Here is a 23,403-nt window from a genome sequence, read left to right on the forward strand (position 1 = left end):
TCTGGTGTTAGTTGGTAAACATAATGTACATGTATGTCATCCTCTAGAACACCAGCCTGGATCATTTATGCTTGTATTTTGAGGCCTTTTATATCACCTTCCAGGTTTCACGTTTTTTCCAGATCTTTGCTTTCTTCATCCACATCAGCTCAAAGGTTACTTCCTATCAAACATGTTCTTCATTCACAAATGCTGACACAAATCATGATGCAAAGTGCAGTTTCCCTCTTCAAGGAGCCTCAACAAAGTAATGGATGCAGGGCTGGGATTTCATCCCATGATGAACTTTGCAAGTCAGGAGATAAAGCAGATCTCATAAGTTTTTTATCAGTCAATTGTTTTTTTTTTAGTCTATTGTTCTTTGGTTGGATGTCCATTCAGACTAATAAAACAGCATTGATACAGCCATCGTTTTCAGGATTATTTGTGACTTGTGCATATTTACCTGTATAGAAGATATCAAAGTAAAAAAAAATGTATGAAAATAAACTGAAATTAAATTAACCATTTCATAAGTGTTTTAGCAATAGATGATGCGCTCATGAACAAAAGTACAACAAAAAAGGCATCACAAAATCTGAATTACTGTAACAAAGACACCAGAAATACTGGCATCAGTTTCTGTAGGTACAATGAATGAAACTCACCCCAAACAACTTTTCCTCCTTGTGTTACCATACCAAGTTCACTGACATTGACCTGTAAGAATGAGATAAGAGGGGAAAAAGACTGAACTGAAAGACTTCCTTTTACATGGATTGATTAAAAAGGGGTGAAATTGCGAAAGCAAAGGAAACTGCTGAATGCACATTAGGACTTTCTATATTTATCAAAATTTTGGGGAGGGGGAAATAAAAATATGTGCACTGACTTTGGTGATGGCATAACACACAGAAAAATTGATGAATAACAACATGTTTGATGCACCTGCAATTAAATAAAGTAAATACATCCAAAACAAGTGAATGAAGAATGAGCAGGTGAACAAATAAATAAATAAATAGGGAGATTCCATGCTAAAACTCAGCCATTAAAAAAAAACACTTTTCAACCTGCTTCCAAACAAATGAGGAACTTCAATTTGTTTTATGGTAATATTAAAGTACTACTGGGTAGTCCTTTAAAAAAATGACAACCAACATAAGTATGTTTTCCATTGATGAATTAAGAGTGATAATGTTGAGTGTCATACGGGACATTTCTGTGTCCTGTACAACACACATTTTTGCCTTTAATTCACCCGTACTAAAACATTTTCTGTTGGTTATCAGTTTTTCACATCACTACCCACTTTAACTTTATCATTGACACAAAAGAAAGTTTTGTTACTCAAGAATTCATCTATAAATTGTTGTCAAATTGTTCTGTACGACACATATGGAATCACCTAATAGATAGAAAAATATCTGATTGAATAATTAAAATTTAGGAACAAAAATAGAAAATGAAATAAAGATACAAAAGAAAAAGGTACAGAATTCAATAGGCATTTGTTAAATGATAAGTTTAAAAATATTAAGATAAAATTTCTAGACTTACTTCAATAATAGTTCCTTTAGTGATAACTCCTAATGATGTGTACATAGGTGAGCTTGGGTTCTTCTTGACTCCAATCAGAGGTAGACAGAATGTAGCCTTGAGCTCTGGGTGTGTCACATGAGCCTTCTTGAACCGAAGAGCCTAAAATTGATTGAAAGTAAAACAAGTTGATATAATGGTAAACTTAAAAGAGTTTTAATTTAAATCAATACAAATAAAGATAAGAGTATGTTGATTATAAAATGATATTTCAATTTCATATAGCACTTAATACAGAAGACCCCATGCACTTTACAAATAATCACTCCAAACATTTGTTTTGTGTAAATTAATTACTTTACAATTTGTTTGTTTTTATAGAGATGAAAAATGATATCTGTGCTGCATAAGAATGAGAGTGAAAGAATTACATAAAATCCAAATCTGTTAAACGTAAAACATATTGCCTCCATTAGACAATGTCAGTTAGATTGCCCTAGGAAACTACAACATAATGCTGCCTGTATAGTCACCATGTCCCCTAGAATCACAGAACCCCTATACTCATATCTCTTCACTGATTTCATGTTGTACATCACATAACTTTTAAACTGCTCCTACTTTTTTCCATTCATTACACGGAACTGCACCACAATAATGAATATGAATTTAAAATATGAAAATATGAATTTACACTGGTCAAAATAAAACAAGAAATAAAAAGAGGAAAGTTGTGAATATCTCCTACTCCCATAAAATTTAAAACTTGCATGCACACTTGTTAATATACTACCTAATCCATTTTTAAGTGCAAATAAGAAAAAATACTGCATTTAGAGGGGCAATTCTTCCAGAACTTTATTTTTAGACACTCAAAATATTGAATGCTCAGGGGCCCGTCGCAGAAAGAGTTGCGTTTAAACGCAAGCCAAAAAATCAATCGCAAGTCCCAAATGCACGCTGTTGATTGGTTGAAAATCAAGTTGTGCATGATTTTTAGAGTTATGATTGATTGCAACTCTTTCTGCAACAGGCCCCAGAAGCCTTTTTTGGGTAACCCTTTTGCTTTTACTATAAATTTTGAATAGGATACTCACCATGGGTCTGATGAATCTCTCATATTTGGGTGGTTTTCTTGTGAAACCTTCTCCTACATACGTTACTTTAGTGACCATTCTCTTCCAGGCTTTGGCTGAAACAGAAACCGAGTAGTATGATAAAAACGTGAATTGCAAGAGGCAAAAGATGTGAAATTACGGACTTAAAAAGGGGAAGAGTGAAAACGATCATTGTGACTTTCATTTTTTTTCATGTTATTTAGCTATAATTATACAATTATAACATCCCTGCAAAAGATTGCACTTCAGATGCCAAAACACTCAAAATTTGACAAAAACAGCTGGATAATTCAAATCACACTTTTGAGCTTAGTCCCATATATACATTGCTTTCTTGATGGCATGTAACTCAGAGCAAAACAAAGTTCATTGCATATCATTGTGGAGAATCGTAAGTGTAAAAGCAATACCAAATTCTTAAGCATAGCAATAAAAAATCCATTATCCATGACAGTGCGCTGTTTATATACAATCATGCACAGGAGCTTGATAACATTCTAACTACTGCAAATGCAATAGAGACTATAAGAAAGTAAATTGAACCACTTACTTTTCCTCTTGCCTGTACGGATGACCTTGAAGACCTCATTTTCTCCTTGACCTCTGACCTTGGGCAAGGGCACATCCCACTTGCCTGCCTTCTCTTTCCTTTTCTGCTTGATCATGTTGGAGAGAACCTTGGCTCTCGTCTGACCCTCTCGGTCCAGGAGGTAGGCTGGAACAGCACCCTCTGGAACTTCATCCTTATTGCGTTTCTTAGTCTTCTTCTCTTCATGCATCTTGATGCTGGGTGAAAAAAAACAAGCAAGGGTTACCAGTGCAATGATCCTTTACTAATAATTCTATAAAATCATGAAAAGTGAATACACATCCAAACAAACAAACAAATATAACATATTCACTGGATCGAAATTTACCAAACTTCTCATATAAAAAGATATAGGGATTTGATTTACTTACGTCTTCTTCATTTGTATTTTCTCAGCATGTCGTTTCTTGTTGTACAGCTTAGCTCTTTTAAAGGTAAAAAAAAAGAATAATGAAACATTAAAGTATGTCACATAACAGGCTACCCTCTAACATCCAACTACTGCTTCTAAAAAAATAGTCTTTCTGTTTATCCAAGAATGCTATTCTTCAGCAAGATGGTGGGGCATAAAATGTGTCTTCCAATTCTAGGCAATCACTGTATCAATTGTGCATTGGTGTCTAGTTTTCAAGGAATGTATAAATTTCCATATGACATTTAAGTTACTTGTATTTAAAGAGTTTGGAATTAATTACAATAAATGGTGAATTATTTTATTTGTTTCCACATCCCAATAACATAAGCATATACAAGGGTAATCATTATTTTCTTAACATAACATAATAGGCAAATGATATAATTAATAATATATGCATATATACGATCTAATAATATAATTGAAATATATTTATACCTGTTAATTTTTTTTTATTGCTAAAAATAATAGCAGAAACAAAAAATTATATATATACATATATCAACAAAATACATTTTGAAATGTGGAAGACCTTCATCTTAAGCTTAGAGCTTGAAATTGATAAAGGCCTCAATAGGAAAGGGGAAGGAAAATCAGACAAACAGCGCAATAAAAGAGACTTTATTTCATTGCAAAATATAATACGAACATTACCAAAAAAGTAGATAGGGATTGAAAAATAAAGATGAGGAAGTTATAATATTATATAATAAAGGATGTAGAAGTTATATAATCATGTTGATAAAAGTTAAAGTGCAAGTGTGCGAGAGTGCAAGATTATATGGGGGTGACTCTCATAGTCTATAGTTGTTGCAAAGACTTTATTTAAATGACAAATTTTAAAAATGTGGGCAAGATGTTCTTTTTATGAAAAAAAATCCTTGAGTTATTATTATTTTTTTTTACCGTCAACAACAGAATTGACGTGGTGGAGTATGAAATTTTAAAATACAACTTAAAAACAATAACAAGACCCATTAGTATAATAGATTTCTTTTGTCTTTAAAAATTATTTTCTTCTAAATCCAAAACTTACTTTATTCCTGTCAGCATGCGAGCTTTGTGAGCTCTCTCATGAGGCTCACGAGCCTCCTTCTTCCTCCTGTACAGCACAAAGAAAAAAAAAACAGTGTAAAGAGGCATTACAACAGAGTATATTTTGAAGAGACATATAACATCCAAACAATACTATGTATCTGTTAAGATTGTAAAACATAACTCTCAGACTGTCAACATTATTTTCATTATAATCTGAGATTTCTCAGATTTTATACCGGAAGAAAAGAATATCAATATTTGTGACTTGGTCTTTTAGGGAATATTCCTTAAAAGACTAACTTACTGGCTTTAACTTATGTAGCTATCATTCTGGGAAAAACAGGACTTACGTGGATGCGTTCTGGCCAGCACAAAATACAATACATTATTAATATTAGTCATAAAAATGTAGCAAGGTATGATTGCTTGACTTCATTAAAATTACAGTGCCAGTAAATAATTCTTGAGCTTAATGTCTCCCCTCTCTTGATTTCAGTCAAGTATAATCATAAATTCACTGAATTTGTAATTTGCTTACTTTCTTTCCTCATGATCAAGACGTTGTCCATGCCGCTTCCTGTGCAACTCAATATGCTCGTTTTGAGGCTGTAATTGAAGAAAAGTGAGGTTAATAAAAATGATCAACTAAGCTACATTTGGCAGTACTTTGCTAGTTCTGATTTATTTGCTCAAGTTGGTCATAAATCATTCTTAATAAACGATTTTCCAACTTTTGCTGCTAAATATCATTTTAATAATGACTTTCCAACATAAAAATGAATATGGAGGTATTTGCCCAGGCACCCAGAGTTCTAGCATACTAATGGATTTTCTTGACACAAAGGTACCTCACAACACCCCCTAAATTATTTCTGTAATAAAAATCATGCATACACCTCAATTCTGTCGATGTTTGTCCTTACAGTCTGTATTATAAAATTGTAAATTGAAGAGCTTGACCCTGTAAACACCTTTAAATACATTGCCTTTTGTTCTCACGGGAAAAAAATCTTTATTACAGTTCATTTCTCTATTTCTTTTTCGAGTTTCAAGACTATAGAGTATCCCAAAGGGAGCCCGCTGTCTACACCGGAGAGATAGGACGATGTCTGGACGGTGTCTCTAGAAGGGACGGGATCATGCGGTAACCTGTAAGATACGATAGTCTTTATAATAATAATAAAATAATAGAAAAAAAAGGAGAGGAACGATTCTATAGGACACCTCGAAGAAAAGAAAGAATATAATAACGAGTTGGCGGTAAAAGTCAAATGTGACTGGTCGCAGCAATTAATATCCAACAAACAACAACATCTCTACAATTCACATGATTCAAAATAGTGAACTGGTACCGCACACACATGTGTGAAGTCTAACAGAAGTTAGCGATTAAAAGATCTACCCACTACAGCTCAACCGCTTGTGCACATGATTTTGGTTGCTAATGTCAGTCTATATTGAAATTATGGCAAAAACATTGAGGACAAACATTGACGAAATTGAGGTAGACTAAGTAAATGACTTTTATTTTTTAAATAATTTAGGGGGTTTTGAGGTACATTTGTGGTACATGTACATGTAGTTGTGCCAAGACAATCCATTAGCAGTATGATGGAACTATGAACACATGGGCTTTTTTTGCCTTATTTTCTTCTAGAAGCCTTTTTTGTCTTTGGATTACACTAAAAATATGAATTCAATAGTTGTAATCATCTATTTTGTTCTCTATAATATTTCCTAACATTTTGTACTAACATTGAAAATTGATGAAACTTTGCTTGTAAATTTTTCCAAATGACATTCTAAAATTGAGTGTCTGGACACGCAATAACTAGGTAAACATGTACAACGGATAGACCGTCTCCGCACAGCGATTCGGAGACCGCTGATTGTTCAATCTCCCAGGTCTCATCATCGCCAGTCGCCAAAATTCCTTGACGGGATGGTTACGTCGCCATCTGGTTTTCTTTGTTTTTCGCCAAGGCTTCAAGACGCATATGCATGCTGTTGTCTTGTCAAAAAACAAAGAAAACAAGATGGCGACGTAAACACGGTGGCAAGTTTTCCCTACCTTTTCACAATATCTTTCTTGTTTTTTAATGAATTCTTGATTAAAAATTGAAATCAATATTGACGAAATATTGGAAATGAAGTTGTATCTCATCCAAGTGATTTAGGATTAGAGGTCTAGATCTTTTTTAGAAGTAGAAATCTCGGGGGTGAAAGTTTTTTTTTTTTGCGGTACATGCACATGAATGGGATGCAAACCCTGGCTCCGTGGAGAGTAAGCATACGTTAGTAAATGTTTTTTACTCTCTAGGAGCCTCCTGGCTATGCACACAGTCCGAAGGAATTTTGGCGACCATGTACTGACGTAGTCATGACGTGACCTGCTGCGTGATAGCGACTGACCAATCAGCGGTCCCTGGATCGCTGTGCAGAGACGGTCTATCCGTTGTATTCCCAATTCCCAGTTGTTGTGTGTCTGGACGATCAATTTTAGAAAGTCATTTGGAAAAATTTACAAGTGAAGTTTCATCAATTAAAATGTTAGGAGATATTCATTATACATGTGTAAAGTTAGATCTACAGTACAGGGAGTACTGGGGCCGATTGCATGAAAGGATCTTTGCAAAGACCATCTTTCATGTCGCCCATCTTTTATGATGCGCCATGTGAAACGCATTTTAAATAAATCATCTGCAAACATATTTCATTCGTCTGTTAAAATAAACAAAATATTTGTTTATAAAATGTGATAACTGATATATCATTAAATTGTATAAAATTTGATTTAAAAGCAAGCTAACAAATCTTATTCTTTATCATAAATTTCAGAAACACCCGCTTATAGCGTATCATAAAAGATGGGTGACACGAAAGACGGTCCTTGGAAAGACCCTTTCGTGCAATCGGCCCCAGAACAATTATGACAAGAAAAAAAATATAACTAGGGCCTACCGCCGGTATCGAATTCATATTTTACTATTAGTCATGTTAGTGAAATCCAAACACAAAAAAGGCTTCAAAAATATAGTGTCAGGACACCCGACCCCCCCCCCATCCTACAGTCTATAGTATGGACAATTGTGCTTTCCTTTGCAAAAAAAATTGCGCAGTGCGGTGCAACATGTATGGTAGGGGGTCCTAAAGCTGCGCGGGTCCTAAAGCTACGCACCACTCGTCGCGCATGCAGTTTTTAATGGCAAATGCGCACTTTGTGTGGAATTGTGACTGCAGAGTGACGAATGATTCCTATTCTACAGAGGCTGCAGTAAATCTCTAAATGCAGAGAACACCCACAACTGTTTTGAATTTTTGAGCTATATTCTCTTTAATTTCATATTATCCTATAATAGTATGAACATATTTTAGAAATTGAGGCACAGGAAATTCTATTTTTCTGCATGATAAATCGAGTGCGTAGGCGTAGCTTTAGGACCCCTTCTAACATCGGGCGGCGAATTCAAGAGGTGTTCGGAAAACACGGCGGCGGGATTTTCGTATTAGCATGATTAGTGAGTTTTGTGATATTTTGTTCTTGCTTAATGATCTAATATTTGCCACAAGTTAGCGACAGATAATTTGTTCAAATATTAAAATTGGCATAGTTTCTATCGTTTGTAAACAAAGAGCGTAGCTTTTAGTTTAGCATGTTTAGGTCCCCCCATCATACATGCATGCCATGTAGATCTACATGACATAGTTTCCAATACGTGGGACAACACATAATTTCCACTTCGAAAGTTCACTTTTAAAAGTGGCTGATTTTCATATCGTTCGCATCACATCATCAAAATTTTATCATATTGAATGAATATTATCGTTCTTACCATTTTGTGCAACCTTACTGATAAATCAACTCAACAGTTAAAAATTAGAAAGGAATCGCGGAAGCTCGCAACAACGTGAAGAAGTGGTGGACACAGCATTCAGCAGAAACACGCGTGGCAGAAAGGTCATCGAACTATCGCTCGCTGGCGCCTCGCGATCTGACCAACGACCCCGTAGAGGGGGGGGGGGGGGTTTACTTCGGACGGTGTGTGCAGCTGAAACCCATATCTTTCAAGGGTATACATTTTGGCAGAAAAAAGGGTACTTATTATCAAGGAATTTCGGTTTCTCCTCAAGAGATTAATGTTTAAAGGGGAATCCTTCCCAAATACAAATTGTTTAAGAGGAAAAAGAAAATTAATCACACAACTTGATTTTCTCGATCCTGTCCCATATGTTTCACGACCAAGGATGGATTCCCCTTTAAGGATTTTCTCTCATTTGACAATACCAGTAATAATAATAACTAGAATTTAATTCGTCATGCGGACGAATTAGGTGGTCTGTCATGATTTGTCATTCAGTGTCGGCTGATGTATGAAATAAATCATTTAGATATCATTGATAATGTTGATCGTAGACATCCTAAGAATAAGTTTTGACCATTACTAAATGTGATTATTGATGTGGTGATGACAATCGTCAGACATACATCTTCAAACAGATACATACAAGATAGATGATTATACCTCACGGATCAACACGGCAATGCCGGCATGATCCGGGGAGGTCCGGGATAGTTTTGCCCCAGATGACTGTGAACACGGCATCAACACGGCAGCTTCACACGGATCTACACGGATCATGCCGGCAGAGCACGTCGTCAACACGGACCAATACGTCAGCAACACGGACCTACACGTCAGCTACACGGACCACCACGTCAGCAACACGGACCTACACGTCAGCAATACGGACGAACACGTCAAATGCGTTATCCATTGAGCTAGCATATTCCCCATAGAGATTACACGTAAGCAAATTTGAGAATTACAATTCCAATTTTGCAAGCGAAATACGGGCATGATCCCGGCATCTGATCAAAAAATGAAGGGCACATTTGCGAAAGCTCAGAATCTCAGCTACAACATACTAAAAGCTCAGGGAAAACCGACACGAAACAATGGAGATATGGCTCACGAAATAGAGGAATGTCGAATCTAGTTTTGAGAAAAAGTCATGTCCCATAGAGATTACACGCAAAACACATGTGATATGAAAAAAAAGCAATTATAATCTGTTTTATCTTGCTAAATTTAAACATTTATACCTTTTAATTATCATAAAGGATCATGTAAGAAGTGGTAAAAAGAAAAAAAAAACTGAAAAAAAATCATCTTGTTCACCCCAGGACTCGAACCCGCGCCCTTTAGAAAGCAGTCAAAGCCACGATATTCCCCATAGAGAATACACGTAAGCAATTTTGAGAATTACAAGTCCAATTATGCAAGTGAAATACGGGCATGATCCCGGCATCTGATCAAAAAATGAAGGGCACATTTATGAAAGCTTAGAATCTCAGCTACAACATACTAAAAGCTTAAAGAAAACTGACAAGAAACAATGGAGATATGGCTCACGAAATAGAGGAATGTCGAATCTAGTTTTGAGAAAAAGTCATGTCCCATAGAGATTACACGCAAAATGAGGAAAAATGACATGCCTCTTTTCATCGCTGTTTTACGCAATGATGCGTTTCTCAAAACGAAAATTAATGATAACTAAGGAGAAAGAGTACATTCTAAACTACAACATATCGAAATCTGGGCGAAAAATTATCTATATTCGAGAAGTTACAACCAAATTTGCATAAATTTGATGACGTCATTTTTGAAAAAATGAAATTTTTAGTTTAGGCGCCATTTTGATGACGTCACGATATAATTTAGGGACAATGGTGACATGAAATCGAATCTATAACTCATACTCTATCGATATATGAAACAAAATTGGGGTCAACGGACTATTTAAAGAGCTACAGTGAATTTTCAATAGGCATGTTTTTGCCCATATATGGCCTATAGTGAGAGCTCGCGCGCACACGTGCTGCAAAGTTTAACGGGTGTTAATTTCGTTATTAATGGTCGTAGAAGGTTGATCAAGGTATCAAATTGTTCAAAATTTTATTATCAATGAAATGATGTAAAAAAACGGTGTTTCTGCGTTGTGTTAAGGCGTTACGCGCGGAAACGCGCGCGCATGCGTGCGCGCGTGCAAAATTTTTGAAATGCTTAAAATGACCTAAAACGTACTCTCGTTCGGTCAAAAAGTGATTTTGAGCATTTTGAAATTTTGACGCGCGCGTCGTGACCTTCAGGTGACCTTTGATGACATGACCTGATGACCCTTGACCTTAAATTAATGTGATGTTAATTTGATTGATTTTTGATAATTAATAATGGAGATATGATTGATGTGATTTTACAAAATGGCGCCTAGATGACGTCATCATGACCTGATGACCTTGAAAAGCTTATTTTGACGTGTCCATGACAGATCCTATGTATGACGAAAAAATCAGCAAAATTGATTCAGCCGATTCGGAGAAAAGTTGGCGACAAGAAAATCCGTAAAAATAAAGAAAGAAAGAAATAAGAAAATTCTGACGAAATTAAGAGGTGATCTGTCAAAGACAGACCACCTAATAAAATCATATCACTCAATATCCCAAAGGGGGTGCTATATTACCCGGGGTATACGTTTAAGGAGTTTTCAGCCAACTTTAAGGACTTTTCACAAAAAAGTGGCCTCAAAGAGTGGCACCTCCTTGTACGTCAGTAGGTACCCCCCCCCCTGGTGGGGGTATTTCATAAAGATGTTTGTAATTAAAAGCAACTTTTAGAATGACTAGTGAACCTTTCTTATACTCAATCACCAATCAACATTTGAGTATATCATTTACAAGAAAAGATCACCAGTCGTTCTTGAATTCACTCTTCACTTACTAACAGCCTTATGAAATGCCCCCCCCCCCCAACTCAGCATCTTAATGTTTCTCAATTAAGACCCTGCCTTCCATGTTCTCAATCGAATAGAGAAGAGTCAATACATTGATTTGGATGGAAAATAGCCTAGCTCGTGAAAAATTGTCTCATATATTCCCTTCCATCTCACTGTCTCCACGGGGCCGTTTCATAAAGCTGTTCGTAAGATAAGAGCGACTTTAAGAACGACTGGTAAACCTTTCTTACGCGCTTAACCATCGCCAATGAATATACCATTTACCACAAGAAAGGATCACCAGTCGTTCTTAAAGTCGCTCTCAACTTATGAACAGCTTTATGAAACACCCACCTGGTTTGTCATATGCAGCACAGCAAAAGAATATTAGTAATCTAATTCAATGTTACAGACTAATTAGCTGAACATCAAGGATTTTCTGCATGGCTAGTATCATCAAATAACATATACTAAAGACAAACCCGTTAGCAATATTTTTTTTAGTACAAACGAAAAATTAAGGAAAATAGAATGTCCGAAATTTGGAGAAAAAAAAATAGAGACAAAATAAGTTAAAGATAATAGCAAAAACAAGATCCCCAAGACTAGATAGTCTCAAATTGACAATTTGGTCAGTCCATCAATGTAGAGACTACTTTTCCTTTCATTGCATCACTTTGTACTTTGTCATGAAAAAAATTGTTTTTTCTCTTCTAGCCATCCACTGGAGCGATAATCAAATATAACGTAGAGATCGTATTAAGCTAATACTCAAAAAGGAAAAAATTTAGTGAAAGCTTTGACAAAATTGACATTTGTGTCATTGTATATTGAAGCAATTCTGCAAATGAAGAATAATAATCATAATGCTCAATTTTTGTATAGCGCATCACACATAGCATAGCATGTCCCTATGCGCTTAAAGAAGAAATAGTGTAAGGTAAGAATAAAGTAATCAAGATATTTATATTGGACCATTAGTTCAAAGTTGGTATTTTATGCATTGAATAGATGTTTTAAGGGATCTCCTGAATGTACATAAATCACTTTGATATCTCATTGAATTAGGTAAAGCATTCCAGAAGACAGCAGAGGCATGAGTAAAAGCACGCTCACCATATGACTTTGGAAAGACAGAGGGAACAATGAATAATGCTTCTGAGCTTGATCTAAGATTTCGGGATGGCTGGTAATATGATACTAAATCAAGTAAATAGGACGCGGCAATTTTATAAAAACACAGTTGTGTGCAAAAACTAGAACTGGAGTAATTGCTTCATACTTGCGTGTTCGTCACATTAATGACACATCTTTGCAGCCACTATTAAACCCCAAAGGTAAAGTGATAACCATTTTCACAACTTCTAAAAACTCATAACTTTCTTATCGTTTGTCCAATTTTGGGAAAAACTTTCACCTATCTGCTTCTCTGATGTTTACCTAAAAAAATCTTTCTATATTTGGTTGGATTTTACCCTTTTTTCCACAGCTGTCCCCTTTCTTTCACACATAAAAACACAAGAATGTCCTGGCTTGATGACCAGATTTTCCTCCATTTTGGTTGGGATTTTTCGTCATTTTAATAATGCAGTTACACCACCAAAAAATGTGAACCTTTATAATTATCAATTTCATACATATATATTTTTATCAATTTCATATACTCAATTTACTTGATTATTCATTTACCAATTCAAATGATTACATTCATCATTTCAACAAAAACAGAAATGCCACACAGGACAGATGGTTCCATCATTCAGAACTCTCAGGTTTATATTTGCTTTTGCAAGATCAGAAATACAAAACCGTTCCTCTATTTACAAGTATGTACAAAAGACCAACAAAATATAACAATTAACAAACTTTTTGTTTACAACATTACCACTCGTTACAAATAAAATTGCACCAAAAAGCAGATATAATTAACAAAATTTACAGCATGAATGATAGGAGTTGTACGATATGTCATCAACAAAATAAATACCAAGATTATATTACCATATGTCTATATCTTGGGACAAGGGGGGCACTAAAATTAGATTTACCATAATAAATAAACAAATCGCAATCATGCAATGAAAATGTTAATATAGAGGGAAAAAAGCAGGCATAAGGATTGAGTGAATTCTGGAGGAAAGAATTCCTTCCATGTAATAACTGTGAATTCATAATGTGCAATTTATATATGGATAAACTACATCTGGTTAGCAAAAACGATGTTTATTTCGAGAATATAATTCTTCAAAAGATAATCTATATATATTTAATTGTATACATGGCAGGAATTACAAACTAAATTAACTGCACAACACCATGATCTTTGCATCATCATCATCAAATATCTATTCTTATCATATCACAATACTAGCTAAAAAACATATGAATCAAGTGCCTTCATGTTATTAGAAAAAGAATATGTAAGATGAATAATAAAAATACAACAAATTATGAAATAAGCATGCACACAAGGTCAAACACCTAAAGCATGGGAATAAATTAAGTTTCACTCCAAAATAGCTGTAATCACTCACTCTAATTCAATACTATTTTGGCAAGTTTGGGTAATTTCTTTAGAGCAAAAAACAAACAAACATACAAAACTCAGAAAATAGAAATAAATTTCTCACATATCTATACAAATCACACATATTTCAGCAATGTATATAGTAAAGTAAGCCCATCTTCTATTTTCCTTTAATACAAAACGAGTTCAAAAAATACTTTTCACAGCAGAGGCATTGTTTCTCAAAAAAACTTGCCATAGGTCTGTACACAACTCAGAGAAATATGTTTAAGTCTAGAGCACAGGTTCAATTAGGACATTTAGGAAATAAGACCTAGTACGCAGTGTGTATTGTGACACTTGTAGAGAAAACAGCTCTGTAAATGAACCAAATGACACAATTACATGAGGACCTACTGTAGAGTGTCGCCAAATAATTATCGGCTAAGAAGCAAAGGAAAGGGATGATGTCATTCATACAATTTCTAAATGTGTCAGTCTAAGAAATACAGATGTCAAAATAAAATATGGCATCATGATAAAGCATGATTCAGTTAAATTTCTTTCTTGACAAACCAGACTTTTTCCCTTTTTCTCATTTAAATATTGAATGCAATTTTGATAACAATTCAAGAACAAAACATAGGCTTTGTATTTAAGAACAGTGCCATATGACAGGGGGTATTTTGAACAATGACTAGAACAATGAGTTGTTAATATGGGATACTATTTAAAACACATATTTAAAAAAAAGCCCACAGAAAACAGAAATTGTAGATTTGAAAAAAAGGAGTAAAGAAAACAAATGCACATTACAGAAGGAATTGTGTTTTTTGTCACAATTAGAAGAATCAAGTACAGGTCTCAAATAAGCTCTTCTGAAAATCAAGTGGTATTTCTGAAGTTGCAAAATTAATATTTCTGTAGAGCAGTATTTTTCCTTTTCTGTTCATGGTAAATAAATGTGTATTAGTCTCAATAGCAATTTTCTGAGACTGTTTGCAATGTATAAAGAATACTTTTGTTGTGTTGTTGTTTATCAAGCAAGGGGGCCAATTGCCTTGTATCACATATTCTTCCTTGCCCCCAAAATTGCCATGCCCCTCACTGGATTTTCATTTTACTAGACTTCAATTTCATCATCTGCATTCTCCTCTTCCTCTTCACCACTTTCTTCTTCCTCCTCCTCTTCTTCTTCCTCATCTTCTTCATCGTTGCTTGGCTCATCATTATCCTTACTTTCTTTCAGGTGGAATAACTTCATGAGAGTGGCAAATCTCTCTTTAACCTTCAAAATAAAAATAAAAAAATATCAAACCATCCTTCATTAGTTATACATCATCATCATCATAATCATCGTCATCATCACCATATTCATCATCATCACCATATTTGTCATCATCATCATCATCATCATCATCATCACCATCATCATCATCATCACCATCAGCAGCATAAGACATCATCATAATCATGATCACCATCATCAACATCACAATCATCATTACCTCCACCACCAACACCGTAATCATCATCATCACATTTTCTATGAATATCATCCCATATGATATCATAATTGATATTTACAAGTAATACTTTTAAAAATACAACTGAAAATTATCATTATCAACAATGCAGATGAACTTTCACTAACGACACTCTACAATGGCTTACATATTAATGTCTACACAAATTGAAAAAAACTCAAGAGAAAAGATTTGGAAATGACATGCTACCCTTGCTTGTACATACCTGTTGTGGTGTTTTATCATTCAAATGAGAAGCTACTTTGATGAAAGTTTCTTCACTAGCTCCTTCCTCCTGACAGGCCTGTAGTAACACTCTGTCTGCATCTCTGTGAATAAAAAGGTTTGTTGAAGAATAACAATGTTTTCAACTCTAATCAAGGTCACAGAAGTTAATATTGGTATACGAATGCAGCTTTGAGTTCCAATCAAGAAAAAATGAATAATAAAATGAATATAGGGATGGATGAATAAAACCTTCTGCAGACCTTCAAACTTTTCTCATAAGGAAATAGATATCACTTTACTCAGAAAAGGAAAGGAATAACATTTCCCTTATTAGGAAAAGTAGTAAATTAATCATTAAGCAAAATTGGAAAATCAAGAGCTATATCAAATACGAAAAGTGTATCAGAAATTGACCCAAAATGGTAAAAATATCAGATTCTTTCTTTAAATTAAGAATGGAATGGAGGTCTACAAAAATCAATAGAAAATGGATATTTCCCTAAATACCAAACTTCAAATCAAATTACAAACAAATTAAATATATTAAAATATAAATATTTAATATAATGGACAAATGAATAAATACCTATTCCAGTTTAATCCTGATGAAGCTCCATCAGCCTCCACAGACGATGATTGCTGAGGATCACCTCCTCCTTCTTCTACCTGATCTCCATCACTAAGCTCCTTCAGTTCTCCTTTCCCCTCCTGGTCTCCAGCAGGAGCTGGCGTCTCCTCATCTCTACTCGCAGTCTCTTGTAGGCCGTTGCCGATGGATCCATCCCCATCGTTTTCCTGTTTCTCTTCATTCTTTCCCTTGGTTGATTCAGAGTCTGGATCAGTCTGTGTTTTGACCTCATGCTCTGCTGACACCATATCAGGAACAGGAACACCTTTTGTTCCTGACTCAACAGAAACATCATCAGGCTTTTCCTTTGCCAAAAAAAAAGAGATACATTTGATGAAAGGTTTCCATGTTATTTCAAGACTGCTTTATCTTGAATGAGGTGCCCCTATTAACCCTAACCGTTCATATTGAACAATATCAGCATTGGTACCTTTTGCATCCATGCATCTTTGCAACTGACCAAACTATTAAAGTGTTCATAATGAAAATTTCATTGCCCACAGGCATATTCAGCCTCTCATACCAGGCAGGTGTTTCATAAAGCTGTTTTTAAGTTAAGAGCGACTTTAAGAATGACAAGTGAACCTTTCTTACACGCTTGACCATCGTCAATGAATATACCATTTTCCACAAGGATCACCAGTCGTTCTTAAAGTCGCACTTAACAAACAGCTTTATGAAGCACCAACCAGGCATCAATCTTTGTGTATATATACACCAAACATTATCCAAAGTTTGATACTGTATTTGTAAAACTCAGATCATTCATTGCATCATTGCTTCAAAAGAAGCAAGATCTATAGGTGGTACAAACCCCACAATAAGTAATGTAATGTGACAATTTTTTTTTTTAAATAAAGCTTGACAAATTAATTCATATTAATACATTCACTCTTCAGAGTTTCCCGGGTAACAGAAGTGTGGACCGAAGAATAAAAGGAAGCTTAACACTAACTTTTGGATTAAAAGAAATTACATACCTGGACAGATTTCTGAAATTCTGTTGGTGAGCATGTGAGACTGCGACTATCGGTATCCATGGTAACGCCTGACCCAAGGAGGGTAGTATGGGATGAGGCAGGACTTGTACTCAGCTGGGACCCAGAGTTACTAGGAAAATAAATAAATATTCAATAATTTTTAAAAAGTATGAATACATTCTTTCGAACAAGCTGGCAATCTGTCACATTAACAAACCTAATTATTACCAGTGTTATTTCTTAGATATATGTCTCAGATTTCTTATTTTTCTTGCCAAATTTGTTTTGGCTGTGACAACTGGATTGTATAAGTCAGTTTGACTACATGTCTATGTATTATGAATTATGTATATACCATGTTTATTAACTGTATGTCTGAAAAATTGTAAATGTTTATACAATGTAACTATGCTTTTTGAAAATAAAGAACCATGTGGAAGGGGGACAAAATGAAAAAGAAAAAAATACGTTCTTTCCATTAACCCTAATACTCCCAGGGGGGGGGGCCATAATGGCCCCCCCTCAACAATTTTCGCGATATATATTTTGCGCGAAATTTTTTTACCTCGCGGCTCACTGACTTTTTACATTCAAGTCTCGCGCAAATTTTGAGACCAAATTTGTGACGCCCGGGTATGCGGTTACGACATTACGCAACATTATGCAAGTGCATGTCAGACCCAAAATTGCTCATAAACGTGATTTCATGTACAAATCCAATGCAAATTGCGTATTTAGCCAAAATTCATAAATGTTTCATTATTTCTACTTTTACTGATTAAACTTAATTAATTTTGCCTTGTTTATGATCAGAATTATGTCTGGAACAATTTCCATTGAAAAAACAATAAAAAACAAAAAGTAAAAAAACAAAGAAATACATAAGAAATTCATAAAACAATAAAATACATAAGAAATTTATTTCCAAACCAAAGTTTTTTTGAATTACGATTGTTAAGAATGCTACAAAGAAAATTTTTACCAAAAATTAGCATTCTAGGAGCTTTATTTAGTGAATTAGAGCAAAAAGTATGATTTATGCATAAATTAGCATAATTAATTCATATAAAATAAAATCTCATTATTTTGGAAAATTTTACCATACAGCCTTGTAGATTACATCGCACACTACCAGCGTGCAAATTTTTGCATCGCTCGCGCGATCGGCGGCCGAGATCTTAAGGGGGGGCCATAATGGCCCCCCCCCCGGGAATGACAAGAATCAAAATACCCCGGGAGATTTAGGGTTAAACTATTTGATGATTGTACTTAACTTTTAGTGGGTTTTATAGTTGTTTTTTTCTTTTAAGCCTTCAAATTTTATGCTTATATATTTATGCTTATTATATTTCATGCTTATACTCAATCATAGTTCAATAGTACTAATACGACAAATGGATCAAATATGTTTGAAAAATATTCTTGATTTAAAATGTGATTGTTATTTCAAGTTTATTTTTCAAAATGTATGCCAAACAATGGTGAATGAACAAAACATTCTCTTGGTATTTTGGAGACTTACACTTCCATAATTACATTCATCAATTTCCAACTATTTTTTTTCTAATGGCTTTGGAACTGACATCTAATTTGTAAGGAAAAAGGAACTTCTGAGACTTAGCCTTGATTACCTGTTTCCTGAGCCCATTGTTTCTCTGCTGCCACGACTGGTACAAGGCGAGTGGTCTGCTGTGAGATCGTCTGTGCTTTCTCCAGATGTCATATGATTCATGTCTCCTCCATCCTCTTCCTCATCATCTGCATCGTCTTCTGACATCACACCACCTTCATCATCGTCGTCTTCGTCTCTATCATCTGCAGCATCTTCCTCTTCTTCATCCTCCTCCTCATCATCCTCATGGCCATCGATATCATCTTGGCCATCTATATCGTCCTCGTGATCGACATCATCATCCTCATCGCCAGTAGCAACACCGAGTTCGTCTTCATCCTCTTCTTCATCGCCGACATCGTCATCATCGTCATGTTCATCTTCATCATCATCCTCCTCTTCATCGTCATGATCCTCATCATCTTCTACATCATCTTCATCTTCCGTTGCCGAGGCGTTGTCCTGGAGGTAGTCTGCCAGATTATCACACATCTGTGATAGGTGATTGACGGCCTCATTGGTCGGATACGAGCCTCCGGCGCCGTCCTCTCCTTTCGCTCCATTAGTCAATTTGGAACCTCTGCCCTGTCTTTTGCCCACACCGGTACCTCTCCTTCGGCCTACCGATCCATCTCGCATGGCCCGTCTACGTCCAGGGCCTACACCACGCAAGGAGCTGATCAGCTCTGCTCTGGTCACCTATACGAGCGATGGAATGATGGAAAGGATTCACAGTATTTTTTAAATTATAGAAATACTGTATTGAGAAGGTGAAAAGTGTAGTACATGAATAACTTAACTGACTCAAGCAAAGTTAAGTTGAATTAAATGAAGTAATTCCCAATAGATGGTGGATTGGTAGCAAGAGGAGATGATGGAGGTGAAGGGGAAGAGATGGGGGGGTGGGGGCTGAAAAACTAGTGTTGGAGGAAAACTTACCATAGCTGAACAATAAGCACAATGCCTTGTTTTACGTTGAACACGGGAGTCTTGAGATGTCTCATGGCAGTTACATTTACAGCTCCTGGTTCCATACTGAAGCTCATCATTCAATCCTTTCCAGGGGTCCAGGATATTCTACAAAAAGAAACATTTTTTTTAATGAAAGAAACATAACTTAATCACATAAAAATAAAATGTATGCAATCATTTTTTTTCACTTACATATCATTGCATCTTTAATCTAACTTTTGTTGATTCTTTGCTACTTCTAGTAAAATATCTATTACTGTGATCACTTTTCACTGGGAGTAATATATTACAAACTGTTACCATCAAAAAGGGGTTATAATGGATGTAATGTAACGTGTCTTGCTGATACAATTGTCAAAATGACACATTAAAAAAAATTACCAGGTGGGGGGGGGGGGACTAGAAATAATCTTTGGTCGATTATACGCAAATTCTTTTGGGTTGGTATACACACCTATGAGTAATCTTTTGTCATTGCAAGGTTCTCTTGATTTGTTTTCATATCATCAGTGTTTATTATGAAAGGACTCAAGTATTTACCCTATCAGTGACGCCTCTCCCATGTTGCTTGGCAACAGTCCCTTCTTCTTCCTCTTCACTCTCTGATAGCTCAATCTCCTCAAAGTCATCACACTGTTCAATCAAACAGAAAGATGACACAAATTCATTCCCAATGAAACAAGCACAAGACAAGACACATCAGAGTAATGAACACTTCTTAGTATTTGTATCCATCAGTTTGTAACACTCACTGCACTTTTATCTCTGATGTATTGATGTGGAGCATTGTAACCCAGTGGATTAGTCTCTGGACTAATCCAGAGGGCTGCAATCAGAGGACCGTGGGTCCGAATCCCAGCTATGGGGCATTCTCCTTCAGCAAGAAATTTAACCATATTTTGCTGCACTCGACCCAGGCGAGGTAAATTGGTACCACGTAAGGCGTAAGTGCCTATATAGCAGCTCAGCTACAGGTGGGGTAACAATATAACACCAAGCATCAAGCACAGTAGAGTACATGCATATAGTAACTGCTACATTAACATATATAATAATAATATAATTATCATTATTATTGATATTATCAATATCATTATCATCATCATTTTTATTATCATTATTATCATTAACATCATCATCCTCATCATTTCTATTATTATTATCATTAACATCATCATCCTCATCATTTCTATTATCATTATTAGCATTATTATCATTACCATCATCATCTTCATCATCATCATCATCATCTTCATCATCATCATCATCATCATTATCATCATCATCACCACCACCACCACCACCACCACCATCATCATCATTATCATCATCATTATAGATGAAAAGAAATTTCTTACAGCCATTTTCTTGTCATCAGTGAGATTAATTTCTTCAAAGTCCATCATGTAGTTCTCTGGTGGCCTACTATCAGGAAACAGCATTGACAGCTCCTGTTCAAGGTGAGGTTGACCTTTCAGTAGAGGGATCAAGGCTTCTTTCAACTGAAAAGATCATATATACATGAAAGTAAAATTTAATCAAAATATTTGACTTTATTTGCAATTCTGCAATGCCATAAAATAATCTTATTGCATGACTGACCCCCATATATGCTCTATCTTGACTTCTCTTTGTGAATTGTTTCAGGCATCACAAATCAAGAGCATCATAACCTTTCATTAACCTTGAAAACGGAACGAAACATTTCAGGCTGGTCATATTTAGATGTATATACTATATGATACTTCATGGAATACATATGAAAAAATTAATTCAAAGAATTCAAATAAAAAAATTGAACTTAACTAACTTATGAAATGATAAAGAACCCCTCTTGCAAGGGTTATTCCTTAATAGCAATTAACATATATAATATCGAGAGCAAACAAACAAAAAGAACTTTGCATTTATTCACGTTATAATATACTATAACTTACATCTTGATAGTTCCGCTGTGTCTCTCCCCATTGTACCATTGTCTTGATGACCCTCTGTATGTGGGCAGGCTGCTTGTGGAAGTGAACCTCGACTTGACGTAAAAACAGTCTCGCTTTGGAGAATTCCAGGCACTCTAAGAACTGTGATTCAAGAAAAAAAAGAAATGTGGTGATGAATAACACACATAAATTTGCATATTTCAAAATGTTTGCACGCAAGTTGTGCCCCTATTGTGATATTACTCTGTCATGTTAATCACGGGAGATTGGTTGATGACAGTGTACTCAACACCTTGCATTAGACACCAAATATTCTCTTCTATTCTTGTGTTTATGAACCATTTACCATTCCATCAATTTCACTAGTTCTACTGATCAATCCTTATTCTTAGCTGCGGTTGGGCTTTATCATTCAGTAACATATTTCTTTGATTTTTCAATTCTCAGTTGCAGCTTTAAGTTGTCTACCCCAAGGAAAAGTTGGCCACTAATGAGAATAAACACTGAAGAATCACCTGGGTCCCGTAACACAAAGGTTAGCGATTGATCATGCACTTCATTTTCACAATTGTACATTGTAGTCAATGGAATCAATCGTAGAAAAATGTTCTACGATCATTGCTAAGTTTTGTGTTACGGGCCCCTGAATTGTGAGAAAACTCTACTTCTACCCACTCTTGATTAGTAAGCTGGTTTGTATAACATTTAATTGCATTCAGTAACAATGAAGATATGGCTAAAATCTAGAATGAAACAAGCTACATGTAGAAGACTTAAGACTTGTTCAAATATTGCTCCTCGATTCTTGTAAGGCCTAGGATATCTCTGGTTGGTAGAGTGAAACCACTTACCACACCACACTGAAGTGCAACATCAGGAGGCATGAAGGCAGTGAATTCTTCTATCAGATCGGGCCTATCTGTTAACACATCCTTTACTGAGTAGTACAACTGCAAAAAGAGTTATAGGTAATATCACTTAAATGGAAATAATGAAACTATGTATTCATGTACACAATGATAAAACAATGATAGAACAAATGACCACAGAAAGAGAATAGACTGGGAATACAGTTCACAATGGAGAGCTTTCTACAAACCTTTCTCCTTTATCTTATACATGGAGAGATTAAAAATTGACATTAAGTTAACTTTCTTAAACATGCATGCTTATCTGAAATGGCTTCTTTCAATTAGAGAGATTTATGATAACATCATATCTAAACAGGCATAATGCCACCAAAATGACTTACATCTGCAATGGACGAGTTTGGATCTTCAGAATGCTCATTGAAGACTCTCAGGAATTGCTGATACTGATCAAAGTTATCATGTAAAGCTTCCTGTTAATGAGAGAATCAGGAATTATTATATATATTTATTCATTTTACTCATACAATTAGGAATCATTGGAGTTAGACATTTCAGCACAACATTCGTGTTGAACTACTACATATATTGAGTTAGAAACTGGAATAATGATTACTACCTCTCATTCACATGGCCATCACTAATGAAATCATGAAATGTGGTCTATAGCTTGCACACAAGAGATCTATGAAT

The 23,403-nt window shown here is 35.3% G+C and overlaps 2 protein-coding genes across 4 annotated transcripts in view; both read right to left on the minus strand.

The window, feature by feature from the left end:
• Positions 1 to 364: 364 nt before the first annotated feature.
• LOC121415344 (ribosome biogenesis protein NSA2 homolog) lies at positions 365 to 8,635 on the minus strand. The gene is made up of 9 exons (XM_041608522.1): positions 8,512 to 8,635; positions 5,217 to 5,284; positions 4,677 to 4,742; positions 3,597 to 3,650; positions 3,187 to 3,422; positions 2,616 to 2,710; positions 1,540 to 1,680; positions 648 to 699; positions 365 to 445 (listed from the first exon to the last, which is right to left on the minus strand). Exons 1-9 carry the CDS (start codon positions 8,512 to 8,514, stop codon positions 378 to 380), a joined length of 783 nt encoding a protein of 260 aa, XP_041464456.1. The 5' UTR covers positions 8,515 to 8,635; the 3' UTR covers positions 365 to 377.
• Positions 8,636 to 13,246: 4,611 nt separating this feature from the next.
• Positions 13,247 to 23,403, minus strand: part of LOC121415345 (GON-4-like protein) — a 34,157-nt gene continuing 24,000 nt past the window's right edge. For 2 of the 3 annotated variants that reach the window (XM_041608524.1, XM_041608523.1), the window contains exons 18-28: positions 23,094 to 23,183; positions 22,693 to 22,791; positions 21,842 to 21,982; positions 21,263 to 21,406; positions 20,445 to 20,537; positions 19,872 to 20,009; positions 18,952 to 19,631; positions 17,321 to 17,450; positions 16,299 to 16,651; positions 15,711 to 15,813; positions 13,247 to 15,246 (exon numbers count right to left, since the gene is read on the minus strand). In XM_041608524.1, coding sequence (XP_041464458.1) covers positions 15,082 to 15,246; positions 15,711 to 15,813; positions 16,299 to 16,651; positions 17,321 to 17,450; positions 18,952 to 19,631; positions 19,872 to 20,009; positions 20,445 to 20,537; positions 21,263 to 21,406; positions 21,842 to 21,982; positions 22,693 to 22,791; positions 23,094 to 23,183 — 2,136 coding nt within the window. In that variant the 3' untranslated portion in view covers positions 13,247 to 15,081. The remainder of the gene's footprint in view (positions 15,247 to 15,710; positions 15,814 to 16,298; positions 16,652 to 17,320; positions 17,451 to 18,951; positions 19,632 to 19,871; positions 20,010 to 20,444; positions 20,538 to 21,262; positions 21,407 to 21,841; positions 21,983 to 22,692; positions 22,792 to 23,093; positions 23,184 to 23,403) is intronic. The other variant, XM_041608525.1, reaches the window with a different exon arrangement.

This window comes from Lytechinus variegatus, chromosome 5, assembly GCF_018143015.1.
Source record: "Lytechinus variegatus isolate NC3 chromosome 5, Lvar_3.0, whole genome shotgun sequence".
Taxonomy (NCBI): domain Eukaryota; kingdom Metazoa; phylum Echinodermata; class Echinoidea; order Temnopleuroida; family Toxopneustidae; genus Lytechinus; species Lytechinus variegatus.

Bases quoted from the DNA above. Each gene is read 5' to 3' on its own strand.
- LOC121415344 (XM_041608522.1), bottom strand. The intron at 3,423-3,596 runs GTAAGTAAATCA...TTTTTCACCCAG, and splicing joins AAAATACAAATGAAGAAGAC to CATCAAGATGCATGAAGAGA. The intron at 2,711-3,186 runs GTAAGTGGTTCA...TTTCTGTTTCAG, and splicing joins CCGTACAGGCAAGAGGAAAA to CCAAAGCCTGGAAGAGAATG.